General features: G+C 41.6%; 3 protein-coding genes across 17 annotated transcripts in view; 1 reads left to right on the plus strand and 2 right to left on the minus strand.

Annotated features, from left to right (window-relative positions):
* Positions 1-7918, plus strand: part of RANBP9 (RAN binding protein 9) — an 88540-nt gene extending 80622 nt beyond the window's left edge. The window contains exons 13-14 of one of the 2 annotated variants that reach the window (XM_082344456.1): positions 3559-3670; positions 6921-7918. In XM_082344456.1, coding sequence (XP_082200582.1) covers positions 3559-3670; positions 6921-7051 — 243 coding nt within the window. In that variant the 3' untranslated portion in view covers positions 7052-7918. The remainder of the gene's footprint in view (positions 1-3558; positions 3671-6920) is intronic. The other variant, XM_082344457.1, reaches the window with a different exon arrangement.
* Positions 4201-13542, minus strand: NOL7 (nucleolar protein 7). Of its 4 annotated transcripts, XM_082344467.1 has the most exons (10): positions 12444-13524; positions 12296-12356; positions 11642-11700; positions 10280-10311; positions 9951-10038; positions 9510-9631; positions 9354-9431; positions 8780-8852; positions 6439-6559; positions 4201-4501 (listed from the first exon to the last, which is right to left on the minus strand). In XM_082344467.1, the coding sequence occupies exons 1-10, from the start codon at positions 12833-12835 to the stop codon at positions 4424-4426; spliced, it is 1104 nt and encodes a 367-aa protein (XP_082200593.1). In that variant the 5' UTR covers positions 12836-13524; the 3' UTR covers positions 4201-4423. The 4 variants fall into 4 exon arrangements, with proteins under 4 accessions (XP_082200593.1, XP_082200592.1, XP_082200594.1 ...); XM_082344466.1 differs by having other exon boundaries at positions 4201-6559; positions 12444-13523; XM_082344469.1 differs by lacking the exon at positions 4201-4501 and having other exon boundaries at positions 6426-6559; positions 8747-8852; positions 12444-13475.
* A 1684-nt stretch (positions 13543-15226) lies between these two features.
* Positions 15227-18083, minus strand: part of SIRT5 (sirtuin 5) — a 28787-nt gene continuing 25930 nt past the window's right edge. For 10 of the 11 annotated variants that reach the window (XM_082344470.1, XM_082344473.1, XM_082344476.1 and 7 more), the window contains one exon: positions 15227-15730. In XM_082344470.1, coding sequence (XP_082200596.1) covers positions 15528-15730 — 203 coding nt within the window. In that variant the 3' untranslated portion in view covers positions 15227-15527. The remainder of the gene's footprint in view (positions 15731-18083) is intronic. The other variant, XM_082344471.1, reaches the window with a different exon arrangement.

The following is an 18083-nucleotide window of genomic DNA, read 5'->3' on the forward strand; positions in this document are numbered from 1 at the left end:
TGCTCAACACGGGCTGGGGGTCCTGCTGCAGCCGTGGTTCTCCTGACCTTTTTCTGACTTTCTCGGTCTTCCTTTCCTGTTTTCCTGTTGTCTTTGTGTTTGTTGCTTACCTGCCTGAGTCTGCCAGTGGCTCCCAGGAGAGCTACCTGAATTGTTCAACAGCCGTTTACTGCAGTTGCGCAGAGCAGCAGGGCACCTGCTGGAGGACTGGGAGAGTCAGGTTAGAACGAGCAGCCCCAGCTGCAAGTAGCTCTTAATCCAGTAACTCTAGACACACCCTGTGTAGAAACTGCTACAGATTTTAAGCCAAGTGTAAGTACAGTTTGAGAATCCTACCTAAATGTCACATTTCCTCAGAAATTATTCCCACTGAAGTAATGTTTTTTCTAAAATAAAAAGTAACCCATAATGCCATGATATTTAACAGGTATTTTCAGTTTTGTGCCTTAAATCGCATGGGCATATATTTTATCTGATTGGTAATTGTAGTTATCCTATTTGTATTGTTCTTATTATCATAAAAAATGTATTTCCAGTTTCTATACATTATTGACAATTATTTTTAAGTGGCTACATGATATTCTAGTGTGTTGCTATATCAGTTTATTTAAGCATTGCTCTATTTTTATTTATTTATTTATTTTTTTTTTTTTCATTGCTCTATTTTTAGATTTTCTATTTGCCTTTTAAAAAATGCTTTAGTGAACACCTTTATACATGTATCTTTGTTTCTTCCTTAAAATTATTCCACTGGAATAAAGTCCCAGAAATAGAATTATTGAGTCAAAGGATACAATTATTGTGGCTCTTGCTACGTGTTGCTGTGTTGCTTTCCAGAAACGTCTACCAATTTATCAGCAGTAATAAAGGGATGTGCTGGTGGCACTAGTACCTTAATTCTACTTTAGTGGGTTTAACATTATCTCAAAATTGCTTATTTGCATTTCTTTGGTTACTTTCACCAATTAGTCTTACAGCAGAATTTAAAACATTAAGGTTGCTTTGCTGATTTCATTCCCCTTGTAAAGAAAGACCAAGTTCTAGATATTTACTCCTGGGAACTTGATCGTGTAAACCGGTTTTTTTTTTAAAGGGTTTTTTTAGTTTTCTTGCTTAAAGCTTCGCTCTACTTGCAAGCTGTGCTTCATAGTGTTGTTGTGTGATCCATCTAAAATCAAGTCTAATCCATATCACTCCGTTATGTAAAACTCTGTTGCCTTATTGGAACAAATGGAAGCTTTTTAGTGCGATTTTTAGGGTGTTTTAGGATCTAAGCCCTTACCCATGGTTCCAACCATGCCTTTTCTCCTTTCCAGCCTCAGTTTCCATGTAGCTTGAGCCTATTTCTGTGATTGCTTCTTGTGACACAATACACTCTGTTAATAAGCAATAGACGGTACATCATTTACATGTCTGCCTTCCCCATAGGACTGTGTGAGTCCTCAAAACAGTGATGAGGTCCTGGTGGTCCCCGTCTGTGTCCAATAAATATTTGTTCAGCTATACTGAAAATATGGGGGCAAAATTTTAGACTTTTTTCCTCTTAATATTTAGATTGGTAATTAAAAGAAAGAAACTGTATCTTCCTAAAAGAAGTACAGTACTAGCTGTGTGGTGGTAATCTCTCACTGCCTCAGTTTGCGTCTAAGATGGGCATAGTAGTAACCACCTCCAAAGGTTATTGTGAGGATTAAATGAGATGATACACATTAGCGCTTGAAACATTGCCTCACACAATATTAGTGCACAGTAAATTACTACCATCATTATCTTTTTCTGTGAATTTTGTTTTAAATGCTAGAAGGTGTATTTGACAGAATGGTCTTGATTTGACTTTTGGGACTGCAACATTTCACCTTTTTGGTAGCATGTCAGGATGTAGACGCAAGAGGATAGTTTTGTGCTTAAAATTTTATGTAGCAGTTATTCCTTGGACAGATTCTTTAGTCTGTCTTTTAAAATTTATCTGCACTATAGGGATGGTACCTCATTAGATGGTTGTGGGGTGAATTAAGTCTTGAGCAAAGCTCAGTCTTTAGAAATAATGTGATTGATTAGAGTTAGCTTCACAGGATATCAGATATTAATCTTTCTCCATCAATAAATTTGGATTGGGGGGAACCAGAAATAGAATCTAGTAGCTTTGTGAGATGCATAAAATATCTTAAATACTGTTAAGAAGCAGGTCTTGCAATCAGCAGGTATATGAAGCTTTTTTTTTTTTTCTCCTTGTATCTACTAGCACCTGTGAGTAGCTGCAGGGGGTTCAAAATAGTATAAGTTCTTCAAAGAACTTTCATTAATAACTGTGGCAGGAAGTCTAATGTGAATGAGATACTCAGCAGCGTAGGACAGTGGAGGTGCCACGTGTATCCCTGTCTGTAGCCTCAGGCCGCACAGCTCTGCTTTATGGGCGGTTGTTCTCCAGTCGTCACACCGTAGAGGCCAATTCAGATGAGCAAGGGCAAGAACAGGCTTGACCAGGAAGCCTTACCCCCACTAATAAGATTACTAGAGGGGTGCCGGAGCAGCTTCACGTGGGAGATGGTATTCTTTAGGAATTTCAGTCTTCCACCTTTCAGTGACCAACATTTTGAGTGTTACGCTACTGAATTCACTGATTTGGTTTCCTCAGCACTTCTCCATGTATGCCATCTGAACTGGGAAGGTGTCCTGTGTCTAACTGTATCTATATCTGTATCATACTGTTACTCTGGATTAGGGCATTGACTTTTGGCAAAACAATAATTTATCCTTTACTGAAAGATTAGAGTGAGCTGACATTACTCATTTTGTTCAGCTCAGTTAGTCCTCATAAACTGTGAAATAGGACCTCTTATAATCCCCATTATACAAATGATGAAACTGATACTTAGGAAGGTTGTTCTTGCCCAAGGCCACTCTGGTGATGCAGCTTAACTTGAAGCCAATGTCTGGTTTCACTGTAGTTATGTGCTCCCCACAGAAAGACGACAGGAAGACAGAGCCATCGTCTGAGAAGAAGACTGTGTGTCAGTTACTTCAGGAGGGGCGGCTTAGGATGGTTGGAACTACTGAATGTTCCTGAAGGGGAGCCAGTTTAATTTTATTTTGTTGATTACTGAGTTTGAGAAGATGACATCCAGTGAGATATGCCCAGTTCCCACATCTGTTTAAAAAAATACATGGGCTGGTCCTAACCTTTTAATGTCAGATTCATATTAGTGGTCATCAATTGTAAAGCATCCGAATGTTTTCTCTTTCTCTTTACTTTAACCAGTAATATAGCCCATTCCACAGGAATTAAGTTTTTTCCATTTTTTATTTCTGTTCTGCATGTGTTGTAGGGATAAGGGGTAGATGATGAAAATGGCTGTTTACAAGAAAAATGAAAACAAATTAGGCTTTGCTGCATAATCTAGTTATTAAAAAATATATAGCCTCCTAGTCACAGGGGTAAATGGGCTTGTGTTAGTCTAGGGCCTTAAAGCCATATTTTACCTTTCTCTCAACGTGTAACCATGGTGAGCACAGTCGCTGAACTGTTTGAATTAAAAACCAAATTGCTGTTTTCAACAGGATGCATTCAGTTTACTAGCCTATTCAGACCCTTGGAACAGCCCGGTTGGAAATCAGCTTGACCCACTTCAGAGAGAACCTGTGTGCTCTGCTCTGAACAGCGCAATATTAGGTGAGTGAGGCCGGAAAGCACGTCGGCTGGTCTCTTGAGTGTTTGAGATGGTGTTTGTGCTGGCGTTTATATTTTGGCAAAATCATAAGGGAAATGTTTTTTACATTTTAAAAATTAAAATGACCTTAAAGTATAGAAAACTTCCTCTGGTATCTCAGTCCCAGATTAAATAGATTCAGATGGAGTAAAAGCAGTATATTGGGGTGCATCTTGTGATTCTGGAAGACAGAAGTTTTTGTGTCAACGTGTACATAAGCATTTCCGGCCCGAGCCACCGGTGTCGCAGCTCCCACGGGGCTCGAGTGCTGTCAGCATCAACCCTTGGAGACACATGACATTCTCATCAAAGTTCAGCATATTTAACTACATGCCCTTACCAAGTAAAAAAGGGAGGGAAGGGGAGAACAGCGGGCTTAGCCAGGGGGAGCACCAAGTGAGAAACTGGGATGTGCTGCCCCCTGGTTGGTTGCCATTCCTGTGAGCAACTCACTGCAGAGTAGGACTGTGGTATTTATGTACCGAACAACTACTTTTTTTTTTAAACAGAGGACAATTTTTTTTTAATCTTTATTTATTTATGGCTGCGTTGGGTCTTCATTGCTGCATGTGGGCTTTCTCTAGTTGTGGCAAGTGGGGGCTACTCTTCGCTGTGGTGCGCGGGCTTCTCATTGCAGCGGCTTCTCTTGTTGCGGAGCACGGGCTCCAGGCGCACAGGCTTCAATAGTTGTGGCTCGCGGGCTCCAGAGCGCAGGCTCAGTAGCTGTGGCGCATGTGCTTAGTTGCTCCGTGGCATGTGGGATCCTCCCGGACCAGGGATCGAACCCGTGTCCCCTGCATTGGCAGGTGGATTCTTAACCACTGAGCCACCAGGGAAGTCCCCTGAACAAATACTTTTTATATGAATTCGGTAACTGCACATTTTGTGCGTTTATATATAAACTATAGGGTTGATTGTTTACAGAAAACTTTTCATATCTGGGCAATTTTTCTCAGAGGTAGTTTAGATGAGAGCGATTTTTCACCTTTTTAGAATGTAATTCCTCAAGAAAAATGGGGACTACCAGTTTAGAAGTCTGTTCTGTGCTGTTTGGCCCTGTTAGGTTTATGTCTGAAACAATCTTAGATAGATGGGATCAGTGTCACACAGAGAGACTTGGAGTGAAGGCCAAGGCTCATGTGGCTGGAATGTAAAGGAAGCAATTTAAAAGTATTCATGTTTGGGCCTTTATCTGCTTTGTCCTTCTGAAATTCATTATTAATTCATGGTGTTATGGTCTAATACTGAAGTTCTGGAATAGTAGTAGTGTTTTTTTGTGTTAATACTTTTCTTATACAAATTCAATGTGAATTTTCTTTGGGTAATGTGTATTTTCTTTGGTTATACGAAATTCTTTTAGCTTTACTGGTAAAAGTAAGTGTACTTAGTAGCAGTGCTGGGATTGTAGGGCAAATAATGGTTTACTATAATTGTCTTTTTGAAATGACTACATTATAGGTAATCATGAAGCCCTAATTGCTTTGTATCTAGGTAAACACTCAGACTTGGAAGGAATTTTTGAAAAGTGAAAAGTTTTCTTATGACAGTTAAAAATCTTGGGTTCTCCAGGGGAATTAAAATTTTCAGTAGTAAATTGCTTAGGACCATTATCCAGGATGTGTGTGTTCTTACATATTGTGCCATGTATTATGTAGTTCAGCTGTAAACAGCGCTTAAACTATATTAAATGTATATAATTCCTGCAAAAGTAATGAGACTTACTGCTGTGGGTGTATGTGTGCATATTTATAAATACTGTGCTATATTATATAGCTTCATCTCTAAATAGTGCTTAAAGTTATATTGTATGTAATTCCTGTGAGTTTCATATGCTAAAAAAATTTAAAGATGCTTACAGATGTGCCTCCCTTGGCCAAAATAAAACTGTAATGAAGTGCTTACCTCTGAGCAAGGTTACTTCCCTGTGAACCTTCAAGAGAGATTTTTGAAAGGATGGTTTCCTTTTCATTGTTTATTCTGTTATGTTGATTTTGTGTAAAAATTAAATTGTTCTTGATTCTAGTTGAGGCAGAGTTAGTTTATAAAGTCATTCCTGCTTAGAGTTGACAAAAAAATGTATCACAATCAGAATTTAGCTGAATAGCGTCTTGCCAGAGAACAGCTAGTACTTGAATAATCTTAACCCACAGACCACTTTTCACCAGCGTGTGCATCTTTTCTTGCGTATCTGTATTCTAATATTCTTCATCCTGTGTCACCTCCCCTTACACCTTTAAGTCCGGAACCTGCTCCCTTTATTTCTGCCTCATCCCTTCCGGAACTTCTCTTTCTCCCACCGCCATGTGCGGCCTCAGAACCAACCCACATGGAGCCTTAACCAGCCCTGGATCACTGTTCTTGCCCTGTTGCCAGCTGTGCCTACAAGGACTGATTAGTAATTTTACTAACTGGGAATCTGCATAAAATTAAAATTTGGACACCTCCACACAAGGAGGAGTTATCAGCTTCTATGGGTTTGGTCACTTTTATCATTAGTTCAGTTTCTCATTTCTGGCAAAGAATGAATTTTGATGATGGTTAACATTTGTACTACAGCTGTCTGACATGTCTGGTATGTAGGACCCTGAAAACTTTCATTTAATGGTGATTTTTACAAATGTTTATCCTATCAATTGTAAATTAACTCCTCAGATTATAGGGTCGTTTGGCTCAGTGGTCTCTCATGGTCACCCTCACCACCTGCTCCCTTACCAACCCAAATGACATTCACCAACATGCCGTGGAAAGGATTCGGCAGCCTCTGTTGGGTCCTGTTCCCAGAAGGGGAAGAATCCATCAGTGAAACTTGTACCGAAAACCTGGTGCCGTTTTCTTTGGTAATGTCAATTGACCTTGGAAAAATAGAAGGGAAATACTAAATATTCCTTACTCCCCACTGCACACATTAGATAATTACATCGTTTCCATCATAGTACATGTGGAAGTAAAAGTTTTTGAGTGTCTAACACCTTGAAAGTCTAATTCTGCAAGAAATGTTTCTTATTACTTGAACACCCAGTAACCACAGTACCTTGTCAGAGTAGCTGTCCAAGGCAGTCACTGTTTGCTTAAAACCCACCTTTGCTAGTTAGGTAGTTAAGAGCAGCATAGACACTGGTAATTTTGTAAGTAATGCAGTATTTTCCCGATTGAGAGACGTTGTTTAAAATGTATTGCTAATTGCTATTTCCATTTTTAATCATTTTTCCTCAGAAACCCACAATCTGCCAAAGCAACCTCCACTTGCCCTAGCCATGGGACAGGCCACACAGTGTCTAGGACTGATGGCTCGATCAGGAATTGGATCCTGTGCTTTTGCCACAGTGGAAGACTACCTACATTAGCTATGCATTCACGGAGCTCACACTTATATTGTGGCATATAGTCAACATGGAAGTAGACCAGTTCTGCTGATTTGAAATTTAGATTTTTTTAAATTATGTACTGGGGACAGGTTTTTGTCGCTTTACATTGCTTCCTAGTTTACAGCATGATGCAAATGATTTTCTAACTTAGTGTTAGGAGAAATTATTTTCCATCTTTAACCTCTTAGTTGTCTAAGAGTTAAATATTACTGAATTTCAGACGTTCAAATTGATCATCACAAATCCTTTAAAACAATTACCTAAAAGAAACCAAAAAATTCTGCCTTCTTTGTTGGGGGGAGAGAGGGGGGAAGGAAACGGAACAAGTTGTGTTTGTGTTAGCATGTGGGTGATGTAAACTTCAAATTGGGAGGTGTTCTGACCCCCGCTCCCATGTAAGCAATTCAATCAGTGTAACTTGCAAAATGCATAAACATCTGACAGTTTGAATTTATAGTGTTGATGGAAGAAATCATTTTTAATGTGTACTGTAAAACTTGAAATACTCAGGAGCTGAGTGAATATGTTTGTTGCTACTTACAATCCCGACCTGTAAGTCCCAGTAGTTTTGTTTTAACATGGTCTTTTTCAACTTTGTTTCCTGTTTAACTACAGATGACTTCTGTTGTAGACTCACAAGTTTAACTGTTGTATTATAACAGTATTACATGTCAACAGTGTGGTCATGACCTTTATTTATATAAAAACCAAATATTTAGTCAATTTACCGTGTCTTAATTTAATCTTTGTACACCTTCCATTTTTAAGTGCTTAAATGAGTACTATATTGCAATAAAAATGTAGTGATATAATTAACCAGCCATTAAAAATTTACTTCTACAGATACTAGAGTGTCAATTGAGTTTATATATTAGGTACTTGCATACTTCTCATGATTAATATAAAGTTAGAACAACTAAAATGAATGGTTGCTACTATAAATCGGAGTTCTGCAACCTAAGACTGCCTTGAGTTACTGGCCTCCCTGGATTAGGGTCAAAGCTGATACTGTGGGTGATGATACAAAGCAAGCAGGAAATGAATCTTGTTTTCATAATCAATCAGAATATGGCATGTGACTTGCCATTCTTAAAGCAAACTCCCAACTGGTTACAAGTAAAACATAAGCAAGCTCTTCAACAGGATAACAACAAACCACCATATCCTTTGGTTTGGCAAAGGTGATTGATTGCTGGCTGTATTTTGTACACCGAGGCTTAAACCTTCTTTTAAAAAAGAACAGATTACCTGTCTACACTTAGATACTGCACTCTTCCTCGCATTCTGTGACATTCTCATCAATAATAGCACAAAAATATCCGAGAGACTAAAGCATTGGAGAGCTGTAGTGGAAGACTTTTCCTGCCACACACCCTGCAGGGGAGGGCGGAGGGGTAGCAGAGGAGCCCTACTGGCGTGGGCACTGCTTGTGTTCAATAAAACGGGGAAACGATTATAAAAAGAAAGGAAAACAAGTCCTTTTAAACTGCTTTTTCTCCCAGGATGCTCAAAGACGATAAGGCACAATTAATTATACTCCATGGATGAGATGGGACTGGGTACCACCCCAAATAGACTTAAGATTTTTTATAATGACCCTTAAGTAAGTCTTTTATTCATTTTTTCAAAAAAATTAAACGCTCTAAACTAAATATCTATAAGTTCTATACATACAAAGTACTCATTCTTCATTTAGCTTTGATTTACTTCTTAGAAGTTTTCATCTTTCTGACCATCCAACGTCTTCTAAACCTCTTGGCATTTTGTTTTTTCTGGGATCCTAGAATAGAAGGTTTTGTGCAGTTAAGAATAATAAAGAGATAAAATTCCCAAGAAACAATTCCAAATTTTCTAGATAATACATGAGTGTAAATATTAAAATTAATTAGGTATATGTTCATACATACTACACTGACCTATTCTTCAGAAGCAACTTTAAAATAGTAATAGAAGCCATTGTAAGAAAAAAATCGATACTTCATGAGTATTTACTATCCCCTTAAAAAAAGAACATCATTCAGGGACTTCCCTGGTGGTCCAGTGGTTAAGACTCTGTGCTCCCAATGCAGGGGGCCTGGGTTCGATCCCTGGTCAGGGAACTAGATACTACATGCTGCAACTAAAAAAAAACAAAAAGAGATTCCGCATGTTGCAACTAAAGATCCTGCACACTGTCAACTAAGACCTGACGCAGCCAAATAAATAAATAAACTTTTTTTTTTTAAAGAACATTATTCAATATATAAAACTATCAGATTCAGAGAATAAAGCTGAATCTTACCCCAAGCATTATTCAAAAACTGGGCTGCGGCCTTTTTCACCGGTAACCTCTTGCTGTCAAGAGACAGGAACTTGTTCACTAGGAAAGAGAATTATTTATCATTGCTTTGTTTTACTTGCAGTTAAAAGGGAGAAAAATAGTCCATAAAGAAATTACCAGTAGTTCTGTTGGTTCCAGGACCATATAAACAATTTTGTATGAAGGCTTTGGCTGCTTCTTGCCTTGAATCTCTCAAATCTTGGTCTTTTAGCCTTACAGCCAAGTAGCTTTTATTCTGGCTGGTAATCAATACAAAAGGTCAAAATGAGGCAGTGCTTATTTTCAAAATAAAGTATTTGTTAGTTGACTCAAATAGTGGAAAAAAAATCCCACATCCTAATTTTGTATATGCACAGGTAAGATTAATAAAACTAAATTACAGGACTATTTTACAAGTAATGTTTACATCTTAGTAGAGCAAATAAATATTTTTTTTTAATATAAATACCAAAAACTTTCCACAGAGGATCCAATCTGAAACTGCTACTAATTAAGCCAATACTCTCCTCCAAAGGTCACCTTTACATCCTACACACAAAAAAAGAAGACTCTTCTTACCCAACAGTCTGTACTTTTTGCACTTTTTCTTTAGCTTTCTTAGAGTCACTTCCTTTCTCACATTCTTCATTTTTCTTTTGCAAATTAACTAAAAAATTGAGTTATATTTCTAATTAGCATTCGTGTAAAAATAAATCAGGAACACATACTGGAGTTCACTTTAAATACCCACTACACACCAGTGTGTGGTTTTTATTTGTAAGAAATAAGCTAAAACTGGCCAGGCCTGTTCCCATGCTCTTTCTAAGGGTCAGTAACATTTGACTACAAATATCTGCAAATGTAGTTGACACTTAATGAGAAGTTATTTAAATTAGAATAGTTCATACCTTCTTTCAACTTTGCCGGTGATTTCTTCACACTAAGGAAGAACAAGAAAAACACTAACTGGGATAGCAGAGAGCAAACATGACTCAACTTGTTACAGAATTTCATCTAGTTTTACAAATAAGATACCCCTCCCCCCCTTTTACTACCACCATTCTCAGTTTTTACTTAGGATCTTTAGAAAGAAAGAGTCACTCCCCAGTGAACTGCTGACAAGTTTAAAAGGACTTGTTTTCCCAATCAACAAACTGTATACTAGGTTGGGAGTATCTTCTCAGAATTTAAAATCTGGAAATATATTAGCAGGCTTCCAAAGAAGCAGACTGTTGTGGTTAACAGAGTTAAAGTGAAATATTTAAGAATTATATAACACAGTATTTGAAATGCAAAGTGAAAGGTGGTAGGCCTGCCTCACTTTATTTGGAGAGATCTTGAAGGATTAATTGAACAATTTAGACACAGACGAGGACAGAGACAAGAATTTAGCCTCAAGAAGTGCGGTCTAATGGAGAGAAAGGTAAATGGCAAAATACAATGAGATATCTATACAGAAGCACTTGCACACTGGAAAAGCTAGACGGTGGGGGGAGCAATGGGGTGGAGGGAGTGAGAAGAAGACAGGTGACATTTGAACTTGGTTTTGAAAGGTGAAAAGGACTTTGTCACCGTCATGTATTCAGAAACCGAGTAACTCTCTGGAAGAAGTTCTTTTACTGAAAATTTAAGAACCACTGTCCTAAGCCGAAGATGCAGGGCTAAACTTCTGAACTGAAAGCAGTGAGAGAGGAGACAAGGGGGAATAGGAAAAAAAAAAAAAAAGGCAAATATTTAGAAATCTAAATTAAGTACGGTTTGATTGATTCCGTGGCATAGATGAGGAAAAGGAGCTTTAAACATCTGGTGGATGGCAAAGCTGCTAAATGAAATGGGGAATCTAAATGGGATGAGGAGGGAGGACAGGTTGGTGGCAGATTGGGACAAGCTTGAGTTTTAAGGAGCCTATGGATAATTGCCTGCTACTCCACTAAAGGATAAATTTCAAAACACTGTTTTATTCACACCATCTAGTCACACCTGCCCCTAGTACAATGACAGTGGCCCACAACTTATTGAATGAACCCACTTGGATCAGCAACTCAGAAACTAGAGTTACCTATGGGAACAACAACAAACATAATGAAAAACAGAAGACTGGAAAAGAAGTGGAATATTTCCCTCCACCTGTCCCACCAAATTCAAATACTGTGTAGCTTTTTAATTTAGACTTTACAATTTCTTCAGTTATTTGAGTTCAAATAAATGTACCAATTTGTAATTCAAAGACTGTATGTAAGGCAAGTAATAAAACGAGATCCATTACTTACCTAGTTTGTGAAGCTGTAGTTAACTTCTCTAGAATAGTATCTGGAAGAAGTTTTCTTTTCTTAAAGACATTTTAAAAATCAATTAGAAGTGAGGCACATGACAATATGCCCTGGATTGCTTTTGAAAGTTACCATTTTAAGGACGGCCCTACCTCTAGGCAAATAAATGAAATGGGCTGAACACTGCCCTCCACTATCTCTAAGCTGTGGGAAGCCTGGGACCAAGCATCTCAGAACCTATTCCACATTCTTTGGAAGATGTGAAGAGTGGAACCCTCAGGTCACTGTCGTACACTGGAAGCAGTTAATATCGCGTCCATATGGAGTCAGTTCTGTGGCCAATCTGCTAAACAGCAGAGAGCACATCAATCATCCTCTGTGTTGGAACGGCCCTTAGTTTACAAAGCACCTAATGCTCACGGCGACCCAGTTTCAAATAAACTACCTCCGCTGAGCGTCAGAGGTGGGACTGACCCTACGATGTCAGGTTCACACCTCTTCCCACTCCCACTTTCAATCGGTGGAGGGCAAGGAGCACGAGCACCTTGTCACTGTAGTCAGAAGAAAATATTAGCGACTTTGCTCTACCCCACATCCCAGCAACTTTGAATTCTACCCCGAGCCGCGTTGTGAAACGCCGCCCTCCCCTCTAACCTTCTGTTCGATGAACAACTCCTCGCGTCGCTTCCTCTTCTCCTTCAGAAGCGTTTTATCCCTGGGAGAAAAGGCGACAAGTCAGTGCGGGCAGGGACGAGCGGGACGGGAAGGGGCGCTTCTCCCCGCCCGGCCGCGGGCTCCGAACCTGCGCACGGTCTCGCGAACTCGCCGCTCCTCTTCTTTCGCTTCCGCCTGGGCGCTGGCGAAAGTCAGCTCCTCCGGGGCCTCGTCGTCAAGCTCATCGTCCCCTTCCTCGTCTTCCTCCAGCGGCTCGGCAGCCGCGCCGCTGCTCGGCTGCCCGAGCAACAGGCCGTGCTCCGCCTCCTCCTCCGAGGCGGGCTGGCCCTCGTCCACCATCGCCGACGCCGACACCGGGGCGCGGGACGCGCGCGGCCTGAGCTGCACCATGACCCAAGCTACGCCCGACCTCTGACCCGGAATCAGCACGCAAGCGGAGCGTGACGTAAAAGGCAGGCGCCGCGGGTTCTGTCGCCCTCTGCAGGCTCCCAGGCCCCACTGAGCTATGCAGAGGCGCATGCGCAGAGCGGGGAAGGGCGTGGCCTGAGGGAAGCGGGGGGCCTTCCCTTCCGCCCGACTCCGAGGCTGCGCGCAGCAGGCCTCGCGGTCCCTCCTCGCTCACGGCTGCGAGAGCTGGTGGCCGTGGTGCTTGTTTCTAGGCAGGAAAGATACATCCTGCTGCCTCCTTGGCGGGGATGCCGAGAGCAGGGTTGGCTGGGTCCTCGCGCTCCTTGAGGCGGACTCGCAGGTCACGCCATCCGGTGACCACAAGCCCCAGTCGCCCTATCGCCGCCTTTTTTTAGCTCCGAGATCCGCTTGGTCGATCCCGTTAATCAGTATTTGTACAAGAGATTTCGGCTTTCCGCACTCCCCACAGAAGTGCAGTTTCAAAAGGAAGAAGTGCGCTATAGCGGCAGGACCCCATGCCTTTCAGCCCTGTTGTCGCCGACGAGAAACAAAGTCGACAGACTCGGACTTAAATCGATCCTCAGCACCAAACGTGTGCCTGGCGACCTCGGCCGCCCTCTCACGGGCATCCCTGACCACCAGCCCTCGGCCACTGCCTGTTCTGTGTCCATCACTGACTCCTCGCCCTAACAGCTTGTTGTCTGACTCTCCCGTTAGAACGTGAGCTCACTGAGAGCGGGGGCCCCCCTCCCCGGTTCCCTGCTGTAACCCAGGACCTTGCACGGTGTCTGCCCATCCTACCGTCACTTAGTGCCGCAACCCCCGTACTGTGTATATTTATGCCCCTGCCCCCGCCCCAAGTATACTTATTTCATTTCCTAGCATACGTGGCCCTTCATGACCTTTGTGTTTATCTTCTCTCACCCATTATATGATAGCAAATGGTTCATCTTTCTCTGAACAAACCAAGCTATTTCATACTTACCTTGCATTTGGACATGCTCTCGTGATACACACTCCGCCCTTGGAACTCCTATTTATACTTCAAAAACTCCCACCCAGGCTGACTTCTTCTTAAAGACTTCCAAGCACCTTAAGATCGACCCCATCCCCACTCTGCTCATCTCTAATTGCATTCTCTGAATCTTGAACAAATTTCTGTAACTATAGCTTCCACGCTGTTTAACAGCTTATATGACAATCATCCCAACCCAGTCTTTGTGAACTCCTTGAGGGACGGTCCATCGCTCTCTAAGCACTGGATTTCTAATGTCTATCATATGGTAGATGTTCAGTAAATATTAAACTGAATTGAATAATCCTACCTCACATAAATTTTGGAGTATTTTCAATTCTCTTTTCCTCTTCTCTGATTTGGAAGCAATTCCTAGTTTAAAAACAAGACCAAAACATGAACAAAAATGACAAAACAGAAACAAAAACAGCTACCGGTACCAACAACCTAGTAGGAAGGGAGTTGCAAAGAACAGCTCTGAAGTATCTGGATCTTGGTCAGACAGAAATTAACAAATTAAAAATATAGTCCGACTCCCTGAAACAGTGTTCTGACTTCCATCACTGCTAACACTAGGGAATTGTATAGAGTGCACTTTTGAGAAGCCCTACAACAAACCTACTAGAAGTGAATGATGGTATTTTATGTACAAACACTGCATTATAAGTATTCCAAGTCCCCTCAGTGTGCATGCTTTGACCCACCCATGTAAAAGTATATGACAGGAGCCCTCAGGGTGCCTGGCTGATCCTTCAGACTCCCTGTGGGTTATGGGCACCGCTCTTGCCCATGCAAAGGATACTTGGGATTTATTAAAAGGCATGACTTGCAAATGCAGTACAAAGTTTTATGTCACAGTGTCTTGTCATCTACAAACGCCAAGGGTGTAATATTAAATGCAACTTTGTAAGGGGTGGGGATGATGTGGCCCAGCTGCATTATCACCCAGGGAGCCCACGTGATCCAAGGGAGCTAGTTATGTACGACCTTCACGCGCTGTTTACTGAAGGCCGCTCCTCCGTCAGGCCTCTGATGCTTGCCTTGCCCGGCATCCCTGGGTGCTGCATTAGGTGGTGGGACTTGAGGAGAGGGCTGTATTCTTCCTACTTTACGCAGAGGTACTATGAGCATGAAACTTTCAAGTCCCACGGGAAAAACTCCCTTCAAACTTCAGCGTCGGGGGAAGCGTGTGTTTATGATCGTGAGAAACGTCCTTCTGTGTTTATAATATTGAGGAACGACCAACCATCACCTCTCCCTTTCCTCCTTGGCTGCTGGGAAGGCCAGTGCTAAATTTTAGGCAGCTGTGTTTACCCTTGGAGTCCATATATTTGCATTATTCTTTTTTCTCATCCTGATTTTCTACCTTATTGCTCATTTTCTCTTCCTTCCTTGCCTGAATTCTTGTTGTAAGCTAGCCCCCTGGAACTGAGGTTAGGCAGCCAAACAAGATAAACATTGACAAGAAAAAGTCCCCAACAAAGATATCTCTTGGGGTAACATCTTTATACAGTCAATTACCTGCTGTAGAAAGGGATTTTATTTTCCACCAAACCCTGCACAAAAATCAGAAATACCAGGCTTTTACCCCTCTACCCAAATAGCAAAAATAATTACTTTTTTTAGACAATCTAATTACAAAGTTGTTTCCTTCCCGGTAACCAACCAAACACATCAGAGGTATCTTATGTTTAGGTTCAAACCAAATAACGCGAATTGACTTGAGAAGTTCTGTGACTTCTCCTTCTAAACACGTTTACTACTATTTCTTCTAAGTCCCATCACTTATCAGCAGTTTGGATTCCAGAAGATATATTCAGACCTTTCAGTATTCAGCTCACCATCCACAAGACTGTTTCTCCTGTTGGTGGCCTGGTACTTAGATGCGCTGTGATTTCTTCCTTCCTCAGGGCAATTAAGAAACAGTTTCAGTTTCATGAGGTGCAAGGGCTTCAGGAAGCATCGTGCCACACGGCCCCTGGAAATGAAACCTGAAATAGAAGGATGATCACAGCAGAGTTATGAGCAAAATAAACATTCTGCTTCAGCAAGTCAACTTTCTTAGTTACAACCAGAGTAAAATTCACATTCTCACAAATGCGGTCTCATGCGTTTTTGTGCCCAGTTCTTTCATCTACTTTCTGAAAACTCCAAATGCAGACACTTCACTATGGGTTGGCCCCCATCACCAAGGGAATTTGGGAAAGCAATTGCCTAGAATTTAGGTGCTATAAATAAGGATTTTCTTTTAAGGAAGAAGGGGAGACATGGTTGTATTTTGTGATTGCTTTGCCAAACTCATAACTGACATATTGTAGGTTTTACAAAATCTTACTCACAGGTAATAAGGACAAGAGAAAAAGAACCTCATGCACCATACGGACCATACAGATTTTAACTGAGTCAACAGGCCTCTCAAGCCGTCCACTGGAATTCGTGACTAGCCCTGACTTGTAGTCAGAAAGTAGGAAAAAGAGAAAGATGAAGGAAAGAGGAGGGAGAGAAAAGAAGAAAAACCAACGACTTCTGCTTCCTTCAAGGGAAAACATTTAGGACAGGGGGAAAAAATACCCAGCTAATTCTAGTGTATTGTTAATAAGAAAATCAACTAAGCACAATTAAAAACGAAAAAAGCATTTGGTCCTATTACTTATTCTTGATACAACACAAATCATGAATGCCTTAGCCCTTGAATAGTCTGTTCTCTGTGCCACGAACAGACATCCCTGACCAAATGGCCTCTCTGATCCTTCTACCACTGGCAGCGTGTGGGACACTGGCCACTAGAAAGCTCCGCCCAGCACAGTCCCTCGAGGACTTTCCGGGAAGCACAGCCAGGCACGGAGAGCCTCAACTTCCACATGTTCTTCCTAGTGCCCCTTTCCACGTTCACCCTCCTCCATGTTTACCAAAGCAAGCTGCACCTCACCTCACCTCACCATCCCAAATCTTACAATGGCGCCTTATCCCAGAACGTGAAAAGAAAGGGATGTCTGAAATATCGGCGTGGATCTGAGAAAACAAACGGTTTCTAAAGACCGGGTAACACATGCAGGCAGGGCCGTTTCATTCTTGCTTTCAGTAAAACTGAAAGAGGGTCTTATAGATTTGTCAATGAACAGATCACTAAACGTGATTCAAGATTACTATGGGTATTTCAGCATACAACTTGGAAGGAGGTCCAAAATCTGAGTGGCGATGCCATAATGAAATTCCTTTCACGCCCAGGGTTTATGTGGCCCAGGTTTCTCAGTACTTTCATCTATAAAAAGCAAAAACTGGGACTTCCCTGGTGGCGCAGTGGATAAGACTCTGCGCTCCCAATTCATGGGGCCTGGGTTCGATCCCTCATCAGGGAACTAAATCCCACATGCATGCTGCAAATAAGGAGCCCACAAGCTGCAACTAAGGAGCCCGCCTGCCACAACTAAGGAGCCCACGTGCCACAACTAAGGAGCCCGCCTGCTGCAACTAAGGCCCGGTGCAACCAAATAAATAAATATTTTTTTAAAAAAAGCAAAAACAAAGGATTACCATTGACATTGGACATTGAAAAGGTAAAATTTAGCTCGGCCAGTAAAAATCTGCCCTGCCATCCCTCAGACTGGAATTAGAGACACAGATACAGCCAGCTGCAAAGCTAGTAAGAAACACAATTTTTCCCCCCCAGGACAAGCTGCACAATATCATAACAACTCCCTTCTTTGAGCGACCACTGCTTTGTTACTCACTGAGTAGGAATTCTGTCCTCTAAAATCATACATTACCAGTATGATGGCAGTAAAGAATGAAATATCCTCTGTGTCTGGAGGACCTAAGCCACTTTGCCTCCGAGAAGCAGCCTTACTTCCAACCCAGGTGCAGAGCTCCAGGTAAGGGGTGTCTGGGACCAGGGTTCCACATCTACCTTCAAGGAAACAGGACCTTGCGGCCACTTTGCAGCCAGAGCAGATCTGACCCCTCTCCACACCCACAGCCCTGCTAGTTGCTGAGTCTATCAAAAACTGCTTCATTTAAACTTCACCTAAACTCAACCCTCCTTCCAAATCCTATAATAACTCCGTCTTTTCCTTTGTTTGGGGACATGCCCCACGGCTCCTCTGGGGTCTTGCTCACTGCAGTGGGTCAGGAAACCTGATCTTCTCAGAATACAGGTTTGTTTCCTGTGACCACAGGCCAACTGGGCTACAACAACATGAACTCTGTCTCCTTCTAACAATACGTAATACTCAGCCGTGGATACCCGAACTAATTCAAAAAACTCATGCCCCATGCATCTATTAAGAGATGCATTTCCCATAGTTTTACTTTTATGGAATTATTCATCAAAATGTATCATTTGTT

Source organism: Balaenoptera borealis, assembly GCF_965194805.1.
Source record: "Balaenoptera borealis genome assembly, chromosome: 12".
Lineage (NCBI taxonomy): Eukaryota > Metazoa > Chordata > Mammalia > Artiodactyla > Balaenopteridae > Balaenoptera > Balaenoptera borealis.